We start from the raw sequence: 19017 nt of genomic DNA, 5'->3' as shown, positions 1-19017 counted from the left end.
ATTCATATATATATATATATATAAAACAAAGAAAAAACATTTCACAATCCTACGATCTGTACCGTGATACTGCAGAATCAGTGACATTGATCCATTTGAATGGATTATCAGAATATCACCTTTAATGCTAACCATTATTGTACACTGTAATCATCATCTTGATATCATTATAGTTGCTCAGTAAAATGTCATAGCATTGGGCAACAGACCGACTGCTGAACACTTTTAATATTGAATAATATATATGTTTCTTAATGCATCATTGCCCATTCATAGACGATTTAATTAACATCTCAAGATAAAGATTCCCATTCCAAACGCCCTTTTGCAAAACTCCTATACCTCAGCCCTCCCTCCAATGGAGAAGATGCACCAACAGCGACATCGTGAGTTTCCTCGTCTAGAGTAATGCGCTGATCCTGCCTAGTCTTCCCTATGGCATCAGACGAATACTGTCGAATGCTAAAACGTGGGTTTTATTTTTGTTTTACTGTATGCAAACTGACCGTTGCCCAATCTGTTTTAAGCACGTTAGTTTAAAAAATGTAAGTCCATTTCTATTATTTGGACACAGTAGATGGCTTTACAAAAGCTCACATAAATGGAGGTGAATCATAGCCTACGCTTTGTGGAGGAATACTTTTTACATAAAAAAGCATTCTAGTCTACCTGCGCTCTGTACATAGATCGAACTGCACATACCATTACTTCCATTGAAAACATTTTAATTTTGAAAAAATATGCAGTTAGAAAACCCCCATATAATTCGGTAAAGCCTTCTCCTCTCCCCCAAAGCAGGCTATAGGCATTAACACACAAAACCACGAACTGTTTTTAGCTACATTAACCTTGCAGCATAACCATCTGAGTGACGTTAATTGGTCATGCTCATCTGCATCCCGAATATCTGAAATTCAACAATTGGCACACCATAAAATAACACATTATACATTCATAAAGAGATGAATGTGCAGATATGATAAGGTTTGCACCAATTATAAATAACCCCGATATTTATCGACAATCAAATGATAAAACAAACAAAAAAGAACATGCGTGGACAGCTTTTATCTTCTTCTTCATCCAAATGTGTTATTTTTCCGTTTTTTAACAGTTTTAAAACAACAAATACAAATCCTATAACGCAGTTCACAAAAAAAATAGAGAAATGGCACTTTGTATATATTCATATATGGTTTTATATGTATATATATACTGTATATATTCATATTGATAACATGAAAGAAGGGTCGGGTTGGCTTCTTCGTTAATTATGGTATGGTTCCCCAGTGTGTGTTGAAACCATGCGAAATCATGCAGATATGATACAGTCAGTTATTTACATTACATTCATGCGCTCGTGCACCATTTCCCGAATCTTCTCTCTCAGATAGTCAGTCTGATTGCGGCAAATAGCTGTACTGGGATGGGGGGCCGGGGAGGGGGTCTATACATATATTACAGTTGGTTCAGTAGCAGACTCATTGGCACCACAGCCAACTGGAGCAAACAAAAATGGTCTATCTCCGACAAAAAGCGAGTGAAGAAGCTTAGAAACATAGCATGTGTTTATTGTTCTTCAATTGCCATTGTGTCAACAGAACGCAGTATATTTGTCTGTCTGTTTGTATTCCAGGTTTTATTGTCAGTGGTCATTTTACGCATCATTTGTTGAAGAGAAATGGGCGCTACAGTCAAACCCTCTTTGCGCGCCCCCGTCTGCATGGTAAGGCCCGCTATGCCAATAAGACGAGTCGCACACTGTCTGCAAGGAATTTATCTCTGACGCAGAGGAATTACCATCCCTCCGCTTTGATCTCTTGCGATTCCGCAAGATGAAGACAAGCATCCCTACAACAGTGAACGCAGACGTGACAAATACCAGTAGTAGCCCAGGGACTAGTACAGAGATGGATACCCTGTTCGGCTCCACATAGGAGTTCGAGCGCGTACCCGTGTCTGCGGTGAAAGTGCTGTTTTTGGAGAGAGAGGTGGGGTAGATTTTGTCATACAGCTTGGGACACATCAGATCATTTCGGACGTGACGGAAATCCCTTTTCCAGAACTCTTCTGGGGACTCACACTTGAGATCACTAACGATCACATCTGCCCCCAGTTTCTCCGTCCACTGTTTGAAAGGGACAATATTACACGAGCAATCCCAAGGGTTCCCATGCAAATCAATTTGTATGATCGAATTGAGTTGATCTAAGACCCCTGCGACAGGGAGATATGTGAAATAATTATTATGCAAGCTAATCTTTGATAAAGACACTCCAAGGAAAGCATCCACAGGTAGCGCTTTCAGCAAGTTATTGTTGAGGAAAAGCACTCGCAGATTAGGCAGAGGGCTGAATGTGCCTGCCAGTATCAGCTGTATATCATTATATTCCAAATTTAGATATTCCAGATTTTGAAGTCCAATGAACATTTCCGCAATGAGCGTATCCAGGTAATTCTTATCCATGTACAACCATCTTAATTCGGTGAGGTTTTGAAAAGTGCTGTTGTCTATCAATTTGATGTTGTTTCCACCCAAATCAAGGAGATTCAGACTTGAATAGCCATTGAGATGGTTCTTTTTTATAGCATGGATGTTGTTATCTCTCATGTTTAATTCGTGCGCAGTGAGGGGTTTGGGTTTTAGGTTAGCCAAGCTCTCTATCTTCTTGCCCTCGCAGTTAACCCCTAACCCCTGCCGGGATCCAATGAGCTTGCAGCTGCATGGCACAGGGCATGATGCGTTCTGCACAATCTGCAGCTGCTCTCTCTCTCCATTCACACCTGTCATAGATGTGGGCTTCGTTTTCAACTGCCAGTGCGATTTAGAGCGTCCCTTTTTCCCATTCCCTGGAGTTGGGGACCCAGGATCACCACTAGCTTTATAAGGCGTTGGAACGGGCCCAGGTACAGAGGTCTCCTCTTGGGTAGGAGGTGCAACTAAACTCTCGTCAGCACCACTTTTTAATGAAGGACACAGATCCATCTCCGATGTCTCGTTCAAGTCGTTCCCTTGCAGTGGCGTTGGAGCCTCGCAGATCACCCGGCCGATAAGCGCGTTCTGCGGTATATTCTCCAGCCATTCCTTCAGGGAAACCAGGTCACAGTTGCAGTCCCAGGGGTTATCCTCCAATAAAACCTCCGCAATGCCCGGTATTTGTTCGAGAACTCCCTCATAAGGCACCGTTTTGATTCGGTTCCCTCGCAGGTCGAGATGGGTGATGGGAACGTGCTGAAACACATTTATAGGTAGTGCACTGATGAGGTTATCATTTAGAATTAACACTTCAAGTTTATTTAAGTCCCTGAACACGGCCGGGTCAATGTCTCTCAATAGATTAAAATCAGCCTGAAGATATTCCAAGTCATCTAAACCAAGAAAGGTGCTCTTCCTAAATGACCGTATCTTGTTATTATTTATGTGTAGCCTTTTCACGAGCTGCAGTCCCAAAAAAGCACCAGGGACAATGTCATGCAAACCGTTGTTTTCCAAATGCAAGCTTACGGCATTGTAAAAGTTAGCAAACTCATTGGGAAAAAGCCTGGATAAAGAATTTCCATGCAATAGCAAGTGATAAAACTGGGAACTGGGACCAGTCAAATGGTGCAAATTAGTAAAGCTCCTTTTTTCGCAGTCAATGTGCAAATCGCCTTCAATCTCATTGCAGGAGCATATCTGCTCCTTACAAATGTCCCTTGTAACATTTCCAATAGCCACACAAAGAGCCGCCTTCAGCAAGACAATCCAAAGCAGCATTTTCAATACAAACAATTCATCCCCGATTTCAAGACATGAAAACGAGCTGTTGAGTCAATGTTTTTTAGTCCAGTTTATCCTCAAAAAGATAGACCGACGGGTCTAAAAGAAATGACGACAGTCCTTTATAATATCCATGCTCTTCTAGCCCGTTATGTCCAGGCGTCCAGCTTTAAAATGACCATATAGAATGCCTCAGATCGAATGGATCCTTTTGCTGGTATGAAAATAATTGAAAACAACAAACCGCAATAGCAGTCGACACATTTTTGGGCTTTCGATCGGTATTGACTGACCTTGCAAATTTTATAAATCCGTGATTTTCTCGTCGTGCTGCGGTAGCAGTGGGTGCTGTTCTTTCCCCCTCGGTGCTGAATTCACACCCGACGCTCGAGATGTAGTGCTGATAACACTGCCACTGCAAAAAAAAAAACGCATTCCTCACACCTTTCGGTGTCTTCCTTGCTTTTGTTTCCAGTGCTTTCCTTTGGTGGATTTTAATCACAAAGAGGTTACACAGAGACTGTGCTCGTTCTATCCCGGTGCTCTTAGAAAGATCTCACACCCTCTACTGAGCTGCAATGGAAAAAATCCATCGTCTGAGGGAATGCTGAAAAAAATCTATCCACAAGAGGACTAGAAAGCGTTAAAATGTTCACACTAAAAGCTGTTGATCTGTTCTGTCTTTTTTTGACCAATAATATTCCCATTCTAAAGCCAACAAGGTTATGGATTCCAAACAACGTTCCTTATGTCATGTTACTGATTAGACTGAATCCTTGCTTTAGGTCCGCTTCTGTTGTTTAAAAAAAGTAGACTAGACGACATAACGCGTTGCCAAGGTATTGGAGACAACTCGTTTCCAAATCGGGGGTCGGTTATAACCTCATCTAATGATTAATTTGCGCATTTTATGAAGAATAATAATCCCTGGTGTGTGTATTGCACCAAGCCCAGCAAGCGAGTGCCCTCCAGGGTGAATGTTACTATCTCTCTGCTAGGAACTGCTGTTGAATGCGGTAAAATAATTAACTACATCTAATCACATTTTATTTGTCACATGCGCCGAATAAAACAGGTGTAGACCTTACAGTGAAAAGACAACTTAAAAGTCATTAACCAACAATGCAGTTTTAAGAAAATACCCCCCAAAAAGTGAGAGATAAGAAAAACAAATAATTCAAGAGCAGCAGTAAATAACAATAAATACAGGGGGTACAGGTACAGAGTCAATGTGTCAATGTGCGGGGGCACCGGTGAGGTAATTATGTACATGCAGGTAGGGTTATAAAAGTGTCTATGCATAGATACTAACAGTGAGTAGCAGCAGTAGAGGAAGGGGGTGCAAATAATCTGGGTAGCCATTTGATTAGCTGTTCAGGAGTCTTATGGATTGGGGGTAGAAGCTGGTTAGAAGCCTCTTGGACCTAGACTTGGCACTCCGGTACCGCTTGCTGTGTGGTAGCAGAGAGTCTATGACTAGGGTGACTGGAGTCTGACTATTTTTAGGGCCTCCTCTGACACCGCCTGGTATAGAGGTCCTGGATGGCAGGAAGCTTGACCCCGGTGATGTACTGGGCCGTATGCACTACCCTCTGCAGTGCCTTGCGGTCAGAGGCCGAGCAGTTGTCAGTTAAGATCACCACTTTATTTTAAGAATGTGAAATATCAGAATAATAGTAGAGAGAATGAGTTATTTCAGCTTTTATTTCTTTCATCACATTCCCAGTGGGTCAGAAGTTTACATACACTCAATTGGTATTTGGTAGCATTGCCATTAAATTATTTAACTTGGGTCAAATGTTTCCTTCCACACGCTTCCCACAATAAATTGGGTGAATTTTGGCCCATTCCTCCTGACAGAGCTGGTGTAACTGAGTCAGGTTTGTAGGCCTCCTTGCTCACACACCTTTTTCAGTTCTGCCCACACATTTTCTATAGGATTGAGGTCAGGGCTTTGTGATGGCCACTCCAATACCTCGACTTTGTTCTCCTTAATCCATTTTGCCACAACTTTGGAAGTATGCTTGGGGTCATTGTCCATTTGGAAGACCCATTTGTGACCAACTTTTAACTTCCTGACTGATGTCTTGAGATGTTGCTTCAATATATCCACATACTTTTCCTGCCTCATGACGCCATCTATTTTGTGAAGTGCACCAGTCCCTCCTGCAACAAAGCACCCCCACAACATGATGCTGCCACCCCCGTGCTTCACGGTTGGGATGGTGTTCTTCGGCTTGCAAGCCTCCCCCTTTATCCTCCAAACATAACGATGGTCATTATGGCCAAACAGTTCTATTTTTGTAGGCTACTGTACGTCACGATTTCAAATAGGATTGCAAAATATGTTTTTTGTTTGCAATTACAAAGCAATTATGCTTTGCGTCAACTAACCCAAATGTTTCACTATGGACTTTTTTGTCCTAGTCTCTCCTTCAATTCTATTGTTAAAACACACCTTGGCTAACTCAACCTTGTTGGTAGTGCTAGATTTATGGAACCTCATCATTTTGTTTTGTTTTAATAATGTGCTAGGCCTGGTCTACTTTTTTGATCGATAAAACAAAAATGAAAACATAACTGGAGTCATAAGATTGACATCACATCACTGACATAATAGAAATAACGTCCAAAAGAGGACCTCTGACAGGGTCGGGCTCAACAACTCATATGGATTACTTTGCGTTTTCTACATGCATCAGTGTCTATGGCGTTTCAAACGGTATCACATGCCAATGGCTAAGAATAAACTTGGGCTTAGGGGTAGACCTAACAAAGTAAATGTAAATCTGGGACACTCCAGTTAGTATGATATGTTATGTTTCCCATGGTATGTATTGGAGTGGCAGGTAGCCTAGTGGACTAGTATCCGAAAGGTTGCAAGATTGAATCCCTGAGCTGCCAAGGTAAAAATCTGTAGTTCTCTGTACTTTTACCCCTGAACAAGGCTGTTACTGAAAATAAGAATTTGTACTTAACTGACTTGCCTAGTTAAATAAATCTATTCATTTTTGGATGTCCATCATCCATTTTGTATGATATGTTGTGAATTACAAGATATATTACAATTCATACAATTTGTTACTAATTTGAAAAGCATATGATATGTTACAAATTCCTATTTGTTGTGGCTAACATTAGCTAGGTGGCTAATGTTAGCTAGGCTAGGGGTTAGGGTTAAGGTTAGGAGTTAGTGGTTAAGTTAAAGGATTAAGGTTAGTGTTAGGGGAAGGGTTAGCTAACATGCTAAGTAGTCCCAAAGTAGCTAAAATACTAAAGTTGTTTGTGATGAGATTCAAACACTCAACCTTTGGGTTGCTAGACATCCACCGAAGGTGGCTCCCCTTCCTGTTTGGGTGGCGCTCGGCGGTCGTCGTCACCGGCCTACTAGCTGCCACTGATCCCTTTTTTCCCCTTTTCTGTTTATTGGTTTCACCTGTGTTTAGTTTAGGCTGATTGGTTGGGCTTTATTTACCAGCCGGCCCGCCTGCTGGTTGTGCGGGATTATTTCGATGTACATGTGTACACGGCTATGTCACGGTTGTCCGTGTGTTTGGGTTTTTGCTGGACTGTTTAAGTCCCCCGTGTTTGGGGCATTTGTTATGGGTTGGCGTCTGTTCACCGTTGTGCTGCGTTAAAAGTAAGCGCTACCCTGAACTCTCTGCTTTCTGCGCCGGACTTCTTCCCCACTACACCCCGGGCGTTACATCCAGCCCGACCAACCACCCTACTTTAATGTTTGCCTTCAGTAACCTTCTGTCTTATGTAACCATGCCAAGTATAACATACCATACTAATTTGAGGGCCGGATTTACATTTACTACGTTACGTCTCGTCTATGAGACCAGGCTGTAAGGATAGAAGCAACCAGCACTTATGAACCAGGGTCAAATGCCACATTCTCATGTAGGGTATTCTAATGAGGCTCTCTCACAAATTATCTTATTCTGTTTACAAATACGGAGAAGTACAGTAGAGATTGCCCAGTTTTGCTTAAAGTAGCTCTGTAATGGGCAGTGCTATTGTAGTCCATATAAAAACTGTATGGTTTCACAGTAACACATTACATATAAAAAATCCAATAGGTCTAGACCTTACAGTGAAATGCCCTTTACTAACAATGCAGTTAATTAAAAATAATACCTAAAAAAAACAAGAATAAGAAATAAAAGTAACAAATAATTACAGAGCAGCAGTAAAATAACAATAGCGAGGCTATGTACAGGGGTTACCAGAGAAGAGTCAATGTGCGGGGGCACCGGTATGTCGCGGTAATTGAAGTAATATGTACATGTAGGTAGAGTTATTCAAGTGACTATGTATAGATAATAACAGAGAGTAGCAGCAGCGTAGAACTTAATTAACTTCTTCATGATCGGTGAGTCTGGCAGGACGGTTGAGCTATTGTAGGCTAATGCAATTAGCATGAGGTTGTAAGTAACAAATACATTTCCCAGGACATAGACACATCTGATGTAGTCAGAACGCTTAAATTCTTGTTAATCTAACTGCACTGTCCAAAGCTATTACAGTGAAAGAATACCATTATATTGTTTGAGGAGAGTGCACCGTTTTGAACATGAAAAGTTAAATAAACAAACCAGGCAAATTTGGGCAGTCTTGATACAACATTTAAAACAGAAATGAAATGGTTCATTAGATCAGTCTTAAACTTTAGGCATACACTGCTGCCATCTAGTGGCCACAATCTAAATTGCAACTGGGCTGGAATAATACATTATGGCCGTTCTCTTTCATTTCAATGATGATGGTACAATTTATTTTTTATTTTGTTCCTTTGTATTGTCTTTACCAGATCTAATGTGTTATATTCTCCTACATTCCTTTCACATTTCCACAAACTTCAAAGTGTTTCCTTTCAAATGGTACCAAGAAAATGCATTTCCTTGCTTCAGGGCCTGAGCTACAGGCAGTTAGATTTTAGGTGAAAATTGAAAAAAAGGGTCCGATCCTTAAGAGGTTTTAACTTGACCAGCAAACACACACAGTTCAGTTTCCATTCTACCTTTAAAATGTCAGAGAAACAATCTCTGAAAGCATTAGGAAATTGGCATAAAATGTTTTTAATTATTTTGTTCTTTGGCCTTTTAGAAGCATTCTGTTAACATTCAGTCACCTTAGTATTTTTAGTTGTTTATCAGGTATTTTGTCTGTCAGTCCTTCAACCCAGCATGTGTTCAGATATCTTCCTTTCGTAGTCAATCATAAAAACAACAAAAACAACTCCCACAGACAGAAGAAGGAGAACAAGAAGGAGGACAAAATGCCACAAGTCAAATGTTGAAATATTTCAATCACGCACACACACACACACTGACTTCTGGTTCCCAGAAGTGTAGTTAAACATACACACACACACACACACACACACACACACACACACACACACACACACACACACACACACACACACACACACACACACACACACACACACACACACACACACACACACACACACACACACACACACACACACACACACACACACACACACACACACACACACACACAGTCTCTTATCCCTATTGATACATATAGTTTTCTGGACAATAACCTTCATTAGGACACAGGTTTCAGTGAGCCCAGGTTGTGATGTGTTAATGGATGTTTGCCTGCAGACTTTCCAATCAGCTGGGGTCCCGCTGTGGGCCAGATCAAAACATGCAGGGATGTGTTCAAGCTAAACTAAGTAACCAATAGTCAATTTGGCGAGCCAAACAAACACCGCACAGAGGAGGAACAGGCATCCAAGGGCACATCAATCATGCACACTCATCAATGTGTGTGTGTGTGTGAGAGATAGAGAGAGAGACTGCAAAAAAGGGAGGCTAAACCATTGCTGAGTCATGATAGTTGATTAATATTCACAACAAAACACAGTTATTCATGCTTCCTAGAGTTTATTTAGTCCACATATTTAATATTTTCAACATGCAGTTGTTAACAGATAGTGTCAGATTGACTTATATAGCTTGTTGTTACAGCATTCTATGTATAGTCACTTTAATATAAATTGGACATAAATAGGCATACTTGAGTTACACCAGGGTATTAAATGCATCTTAATCTGGAAACTCACATTGTGGAGCAGCAGATATGGTGTCGTCTAGCATTATGTTGATTCAGTATTTAATATGTTAAAAAAACACCTCTAAACATATGGTTTGAAGTCAATGCCTCATCTGCCTTTTGAAAACTACATCATGCAGGAAGGATAGTAACTCACAGAAACACCTAACAATGGGGCTGTCCATGGTGGTAAATTGTTTCATGAGTGATTTTATTTGCAGATTATTTTAGCAGACCATTTGGTGTGTGTGTGTGTGTGTAACACATCTGAATTATTTTCCTCATGATAATACATCATCTTGGTCCTATGATGAACATCTGTGTAAGAGACCCATATTGCTAGAATCAGTTAGAAATAGTGTTGTTGTTTTTTATCCACTGTAATCTGACAGAGGGGTACTGTCCATGGTGCTGAATTTGACTGCAGCATCAGAACAACGCCCTGTGTGTGTGTGTGTGTGTGTGTGTGTGTGTGTGTGTAAACCTTAGCCTCAACTCTAACCACAAGTGGAACCCATCTATTTTCATGCAGCAATCTCTATGAATTATGCTTAAATGTTCATAAACCTAAATGCCAATGTAAAGTTAATACCAACAACATCCGCAACACCGGTTTTGCAACTATTTTCATCTTTGAATTTGTTTGGTAATTCAATAACGAAACGCACTTAGTACATCAATAAACTATTCAAAAGTGTTCAATGCGTCACACAGTTTTATTGACCAATCTGAGTACTGTGTCATTACAGTAAATACACAGTTTTACCAAATCTGGCTTGTTTTGATCAATAACTCCTTTTGAATGTCTTTAGCAAAGGGTGATACACACTGGGCCTTTTGTAGTAATAGCTGATCAATAAGTTCCAACTAAGTGGTTGGATAATGACCAAATATTCACATCCCAGATTGCCCTTTTCTCAACACTCATATGGATTAAGCATCAGCAACAGGGTTAGGGTCAATTCCATATCAATTCCAGTTAATTCAGAAAGTAATCCAAATTCCAATTCCAGTTAATTCAGAAAGTAATCCAAATTCCAATTCCAGTTAAAAATGTTCCTCATTGGAAAGCGTTGAAGGAAAATGGATTGGAATTTCAGTGTGCTTCAGAAATTGACTATAATTGACAGGGAATTAACCCCAACCCTGATCAGGGCACATATTCACAAAGTGTCTCAGAGTAGGAATGTTGGGTTGTATTAATTTGTGCAAAAAGTAAAAAATACAGAGAATTAAAAGAAAACATAGTTTCTTTTTGGACAAATGAACAAATGTCCCTCACTATTTAGACCTGTTTGGTGCTGTTTGGTTCCTAGTGAATTACACCCCTTATCTAGGATCAGTTTAACCTTTTAGATAAGCATGGATAAGACAGGGGGACCTGATCCTAGATCAGCATCATACTCTGAGATACTTTGCGAATACAGGCTTGATTTCAAAACCATGCTTCGCCCAAACCATATGCTATGCACCCCTGAATTAAATGATTGTAATGTTTCAAATCAGCGACTCCCTTTACCCTTAAAACAATGCGAGGGAGAGAAAACCTCGCTAATCCTTGAGCCTACAGTGAGCGCTAAACATTCCTACTTAGTCTTTTCAGTCCTGAAAAGTTTCAGAGTCCTGCCGAGCAGCTAATAACATCTTTGCCCTTGGCACTCCAATCCTCTGGTGTGATTTCGAAGGGAAAACACATGCCACTTCAGAGTCTTCCAGATGTGATCATCTTAGCTGGGTCGGTAAACAGACGAGAGATTTAAGAAAGATGAATCTAACAAATGAATATCTAGCTACCTACGAACAGAGGTGTGAGGGAGGTCAGGCTTGTGTGATCAATCACATGGGTTTCTGTGTATTGTGCAGAGGAGTCAAGCCAAGCCAAGGCTGAGCTTTACCTGGGGGTGAGTTCATCCATTCTATGGTCTGTGAAGATGTTTGGCACTGATGAACAGAAAGAACACAAACCGTAAAAATGTAAGATTGACTCACATGGCAACGACGGTGAAATCCTTGGGAGATCAGACAGAGAAACAATCCACAATCTGAGTGTCTCCCAGGGTTTCGTCACATGGTCTACCAGAAACAAGCACTGTCAATGGTGCTGAAATCGTTTTGTGTTGTTCTTAGCAGAACATGGATCGTGTGTGTGCATGCATGTGTGTTTAAACCATAACTTGCCACAAGTTGCCACAAGACAGTCCGTCCACCTCTGAATCACAATCAAGTTCTCATTAATAGCAATGCCAATAAAGCCAATATCACTATCAGCACCATTGCATCCATGTTTGTCCTTGATGAAAAGGTATACATGCTATGAACATTGACTCACTCATATAGCAACTACTTTGGCATCCTTGGAGCATTAGAATATGAATTTGCCTTGTTCTGCTTCGCTGAGGCTTTTCAAATATTGTCTCCCTGCCCATTCTTTTCTTGCCACACTTTTCAAATGCAGGAAAGAGTTGCAGGTGTATCATGTACAGAAATAGATAGATCAAGTGGCGACTTTAAATCAATAGGGCGATTGGCAGGGCGGTAGCACCTCTTGATATACCGACCTGCGATTGTTCATGGGGAATCAGCTAAGTGTCCTTGATTAACTGTCAAGCTGTTTGCAGCCGTTGGCATAGTGCACCTTTACGCTAACGTCCGTCTTCCTCAGACTCCTCTTCATAGCTTGTGAGGTTTTTGAGAAGAACACAAATCATTGTTTGGATATACACTAACAACCCTGTCAGGCCATAGAGTGACATTTCCCCCTCTGACAGTGTCTTCCGTGTAATTACGGCTGGTGTGTTGTTCAATGCAGCAGCTGCATCGCTCATGATGCCAATACTAATGCACATGATATGAGTGACGGAGGAGGCTAAGCCTAGCTAATTGTATGCACAGTGCTGAAACCTCTGCCTTCAGATGTCTCAATTAACTCCATCATCATTTCGGTAACCATGGTACCCTCCCCTCAATACTGAATAATAAGAGCACACTTAGATTAAAACCAAAATAGGGCTACAGTTAGCACAGAAGAAGCACTTAATGTTGGAAACTCAGGGAGCATGTCTAACAATATTATCAATATTCACAAGTGCCCCTTACGTACTGTACTTGCGTGGTAGTTACATAGACAGGTACAGTCTGTTTAAATTGGTACATAGAGTCATTCTAGCTGTTATATCTGTTTGAGATGTGTAACACGTTGACATGTGTATACCTTCTAGATTTGCAAAACAAACAATGGTGGCTCAACCTCCTTTCACACGAGTATGCCTGTTTGAAATCACCCAGATATCTTCATTGTGAGTTAAATTGCAAATTCCTGGAATTAGTGTATGTCAGTTGCATTGCAAGTAAGTGGTTTGGATTGATCAGGGCCTAAATGTGTGGTAAAGTGGGAGGTGCCCACTGGGGACAGACAGAGATCAGTGGAGCCCTGGACAGAGCCGAGGCTGCATGGGATTCAATTAAGTCCGTGTTTTCATCAAGCAACTCAGTCCGCGTCATTGTTTCCAAAAATCAATAGGCATTAAATGAGTCCGGGCTTCCATGAATTAGATCCGTCATGTTGCAATAAACCCTTGCGTATGAACGTTGTATAAACTGTCTCCAAACCGCCTGGGGTTTTTATGCTTCAAATTATCACCGACTCCATGCGGAGTGTACACAACACATTGTGCTTGCTCGTGGAGTTTAATGGCGATTGCAGCAGCTGCTGACAGAATAGGAGGCCCTGTCTGCTTCAATGAGTGGTTGAGTGGCTCGAGGTTTTTGACGTTGTGATAATTGTGAAGGAGTGTTTTTTCCTGTTTCGTGTTTAGCCCCGCCTCACTTTCAGGAGCGTAGGTGTGTGAAAGAGATTTAAAAACATGGATGCTCATTATCTGTACATAGACATTTTAGTCATTTAGCAGACGCTCTTATCCATAGCGACTTATAGGAGCAATTAGGTTTAGGTGCCTTGCTCAAGGGCATTGGCCCAACGTTGTTAACCGCTAGGCTACCTGCCGCAGTCATAACATTTGTATAATGTTCAGCAGAGTAATACTGTGTAGCAGCTAAACTAATACTGAGACTTGAGGCCTTGCGGTAAAGGACATTTATCTACAGAGGGTTTTATGTTTATGTATTGTAATACAGCTTCAAAGTGATTCTCCAGTTGGGGCTGTGTATATCAAGTAACATTAAATGAAATGACTTGAAACATATAACGGAATAAATGACCACAATACCGTCAAAGTGGATGGGGCTTGGTTAGTTAACCATCTTCAATGACTGTCTATCTAATCATGACCAAATGGCTTGTGCAAGGACGGAATAGAGAAATAGGAAAAGAAAAACAGAGAGCAAAAAACACACACCATATGGTTTGTCTGCATGAGTAATGAGAATATTTCAAAGCAGTCTGTTGATGAATTTAGATCAGGGGATTTCGGTGTATAATACTTTCACCACTCATGTCAACCAGCTGAAACGCCGAGAGGAATGATAAACGAACAAAGTACATTTTATTACACCATTTATTACAGTAATGATTAACATTGATATGGTATTTTTATGGTGTCATCATATTATTGTTTATACATAACTAAATAAATCACATATTACATTTAATCGACATTTCTTGCTGTTATGACACTGTTGTAAGGATACTTGTTGGTGTTATGACACTGTTGTAAGGATACTTGTTGTTGCTATGACACTGTTGTAAGGATACTTGTTGGTGTTATGACACTGTTGTAAGGATACTTGTTGGTGTTATGACACTGCTGTAAGGATACGTGTTGGTGTTAGGAAACTGTTGTAAGGCTTCTTGTTGTTATGACACTGTTGTAAGGATACTTGTTGTTGTTATGACACTGTAAGGATACTTGTTGGTGTTATGACACTGTTGTAAGGATACTTGTTAGTGTTATGACACTGTTGTAAGGATACTTGTTAGTGTTATGACCGTGTTGTAAGGATACTTGTTGGTGTTATGACAGTGTTGTAGGGATGACACTGTTGTACGGATACTTGTTAGTGTTATGACACTGTTGTAAGGATACTTGTTAGTGTTATGACACTGTTGTAAGGATACTTGTTAGTGTTATGACACTGTTGTAAGGATACTTGCTCGTGTTATGACACTGTTGTAAGGATACTTGTTAGTGTTATGACACTGTTGTAAGGATACTTGTTAGTGTTATGACACTGTTGTAAGGATACTTGTTCGTGTTATGACACTGTTGTAAGGATACTTGTTAGTGTTATGACACTGTTGTACGGATACTTGTTAGTGTTATGACACTGTTGTATGGATACTTGTTAGTGTTATGACACTGTTGTAAATATATTTCTATCTGTTTGGACACTGTTGTAAGGAGATGTATATTTCCCAAAGGTATGCCATGAGTACATGATAAAAATGCATTCCAGTCATATGTGGTTGCGATATAACATTTCCCCAGTTGCATCATTTGAATGAGAGCAAGCTCAGGATAACATATCCCTCAGAGGATAAATCCAATCCAGTGCCTATCCCTGCTACACAGTTCATATAACTGCTTTGTCTCCAGTCCCAGATACAAATGTGTGTTCTCATATGTTAAATGATTTCTGGGCATTTATCCAACTCCTTTCTTTAACTGTGTACTCACCCCACTGACAATAATGTGAGCATAAATAGACAGCAAGACAACTTTGCTAATATTGCTAAGCTCGTGTTTGCTGTGCATGGTTTGTTTCCCAAATGGGATGCAAGTAGATAGCTTTGCTGGTTTAGATAATATAACAGCACTTGCAAGTAAGTAAATGAGAATTCAATTCAGCACCATGGACATCACAATAGACAGTGGATATTCTGTAGCTGGTTGGCTAAAGCTAGCTCACCACAGTAGACTTTGAGTCTACCCCCTGATCCCCGCTGCCTCATTCCCACCCCTCTCTTTTATAACAACACAATGTGAATTGTCACATGAGTTAAAAATCACACTGTTGTATAGGAACTCGCTGACTTACACATATCCCGAACACTGAGTTCGAAACATTAACTACCCTGTTGATGTTAAGTTTCATTTACTAAGGTGAAAAGAGGCCAACTTCACGTACAATTACCAGTTACACTGTAGGATAGCCTAAGATATGATCATATGGTGTGTTACAGCTGTCAATAGAAATATTTTCTTAGTTAAAAGCCCTGCATTTTAATTAGACACCGGATAGAATTCCTGCTATTGGATGATACATTCTCTATATGTATGTATCTCTCTCTCTCTCTCTCTCTCTCTCTCTCTCTCTCTCTCTCTCTCTCTCTCTCTCTCTCTCTCTCTCTCTCTCTCGATTTAAACCAGTAACAGTAGCTGGATTGGAACCATTTAATTATACTTAAACTTTCCATCCTGGCTGCTATCTAATAAGTCTCCGATGACGAGGCTGTGATTTTGAGATAAGTGGGTCTTAAAATCCCTCAGCCAAACGTGGAGGGTGACCTTGGAGTCGATAATGATATATTCTTTTAAAATCAGGGACTAAATTGAAGCTCTACCAGGAGACTGGTTTTACTCCCGTGTCCCTGAGTGTGAATAATCTGAAGTGGATAAAGAAATCTTTTTGTTCTGTCCCGTAGCTCAGATCCATCGTGACTGTTCATAGAGACACGAGGATGAAAAGGAAGCCTATATGGATCAAACGTCACAACTTAGACACTTTTTCCATTTCCTAACAATCAAAAACATTCATTGAAGGTATAATAAACCCAAAACCCAGGCGGTTTCCGCATCGCGACAGCCCTGTAAATCCAAAACAAGTGACTACAGACAGCAGAGGCTGCAGATCACAGAAGCAATACAAATAATGACATCTCAGGGGGTTTGGAGCATCGGCTGCAGGGATGCAGAAAGAACCAGAGTGTGTCAGGAAAAAAGGGAGGGAGATATCTGACTTTGACACCAGTCTGTCAAACAGCCTGTGTCAGGGGGTTATAATACAATCTGGTGTTAGGGCTCAGGCGTCCTTAGACCTTGTGTGTGTGGTGCCTGCGCTGGGGCTGTGGAGACAACCAGCTACAGGTAAAGTACCAATCCACAGCAGCAGTGAAATCACAGACGGAATTCAAAAACCAAACACATGATGGATGGTCCCCATCAACCTGCAAGTGTTGTCGAGCAATGGTGCTGTAATGAAAGGTTCTGATCATGTCCCCTATGACTTTCTGTTACAAACTTTGTGGAGTCGGGTTTGTTCATTGATTTCACCAAAACAATAAATAAGAGGAACGCATCATACAGTGGGGCAGAAAAGTATTTAATCAGCCACCAAATGTGCAAGTTCCCCCACTTAAAAAGATGAGAGAGGCCTGTAATTTTCATGATAGGGACACTTCAACTATGACAGACAAAATGAGGGAAAGAAATCCAGAAAATCACATTGTAGGATTTTATATGGTGGAAAATAAGTATTTGGTCAAAAACAAAAGTTTATCTCAATACTTTGTTATATACCCTTTGTTGGCAATGACAGAGGTCAAACATTTTCTGTAAGTCTTCACAAGGTTTTCACACACTGTTGCTGGTATTTTGGCCCATTCTTCCATGCAGATCTCCTCTAGAGCAGTGATGTTTTGAGGCTGTTGCTGGGCAACACGGACTTTCAACTCCTTCCAAAGATGTTCTATGGGGTTGAGATCTGGAGACTGGATAGACCACTCCAGGACCTTGAAATGCTTCTTTACGAAGCCACTCCTTCGTTGCCCGGGTGGTGTGTTTGGGATCATTGTCATGCTGAAAGACCCAGCCACGTTTCATCTTCAATGCCCTTGCTGATTGAAGGAGGTTTTCACTCAAAATCTCACAATATATGGCCCCATTCATTCTTTCCTTTACACGGATCAGTCATCCTGGTCCCTTTGCAGAAAAACAGCCCCAACGCATTATGTTTCCACCCCCATGCTTCACAGTAGGTATGGTGTTCTTTGGATGCAACTTAGCATTCTTTGTCCTCCCAACACGACGAGTTGAGTTTTTACCAAAACGTTATATTTTTGTTTCATCTGACCATATGACATTCTCCCAATCTTCTTCTGGATCATCCAAATGCTCTCTAGAAAACTTCAGACGGGCCTGGACATGTACTGGCTTAAGCAGGGGGACAAGTCTGGCACTGCAGGATTTGAGTCCCTGGCGGCGTAGTGTGTTACTGATGGTAGGCTTTGTTACTTTGGTCCCAGCTCTCTGCAGGTCATTGACTAGGTACCCCCGTGTGGTTCTGGGATTTTTGCTCACCGTTCTTGTGATCATTTTGACCCCACGGGGTGAGATCTTGCGTGGAGCCCCAGATTGAGGGAGATTATCAGTGGTCTCTTATGTCTTCCATTTCCTAATAATTGCTCCCACAGTTGATTTCTTCAAACCAAGCTGCTTACCTATTGCAGATTCAGTCTTCACAGCCTGGTGCAGGTCTACAATTTTGTTTCTGGTGTCCTATGACAACTCTTTGTTCTTGGCCATAGTGGAGTTTGGAGTGTGACTGTTTGAGGTTGTGGACAGGTGTCTTTTATACTGATAACAAGTTCAAACAGGTGCCATTAATACAGGTAACGAGTGGAGGACAGAGAAGCCTCTTAAAGAAGAAGTTACAGGTCTGTGAGAGCCAGAAATCTTGCTTGTTTGTAGGTGACTATATACTTATTTTCCACCATAATTTGCAAAGAAATTCATAAAAAATACTACAATGTGATTTTCTGGATTTTTTTTTCATTTTGTCTGTCATAGTTGAAGTGTACCTATGATGAAAATTACAGGTCTCTCTCATCTTTTTAAGTGGGAGAACCTGCACAATTGGTGGCTGACTAAATACTTTTTTGCTCCACTGTATGTTATAGGGGCGGCAGGGTAGCCTAGTGGTTCGAGCGTTGGACTAGTAACTGGAAGGTTGCAAGCTCAAATCGCCGAGCTGACATGTTTCATATTTCCTTTTGTTTTGTCTGTTTACACACCTGGTTCCCATCTCATAATTATTTTCCTTATTTAACCCTCTGGTTTTGTAACGATTTTCTTCCGTTGAAGGAGAGGACCAAAACGCAGCGTGGTTAGTGTTCATCTTATTTAATAATAAACTCAAACTGAACACTTCAATTTACAAAACAACAAATGTGAAACCCGAAACAGTCCTATCTGGTGCAGAGAACACAA

At 40.9% G+C, this 19017-nt stretch overlaps 1 protein-coding gene across 1 annotated transcript; it reads right to left on the bottom strand.

Moving 5' to 3' along the window:
* Positions 1–1254: 1254 nt before the first annotated feature.
* LOC139372517 (SLIT and NTRK-like protein 1) lies at positions 1255–4291 on the bottom strand. Its single transcript, XM_071112246.1, has one exon. It carries the CDS (start codon positions 3755–3757, stop codon positions 1658–1660), a length of 2100 nt encoding a protein of 699 aa, XP_070968347.1. The 5' UTR covers positions 3758–4291; the 3' UTR covers positions 1255–1657.
* Between the last annotated feature and the right edge of the window lie 14726 nt (positions 4292–19017).

The sequence above is a fragment of the Oncorhynchus clarkii genome, chromosome 18 (assembly GCF_045791955.1).
Source record: "Oncorhynchus clarkii lewisi isolate Uvic-CL-2024 chromosome 18, UVic_Ocla_1.0, whole genome shotgun sequence".
NCBI classification, from domain to species: Eukaryota; Metazoa; Chordata; class Actinopteri; order Salmoniformes; family Salmonidae; genus Oncorhynchus; species Oncorhynchus clarkii.
Note: the sequence above shows the minus strand (reverse complement) of the source record. Positions and strands in the feature narration are given on the sequence as shown.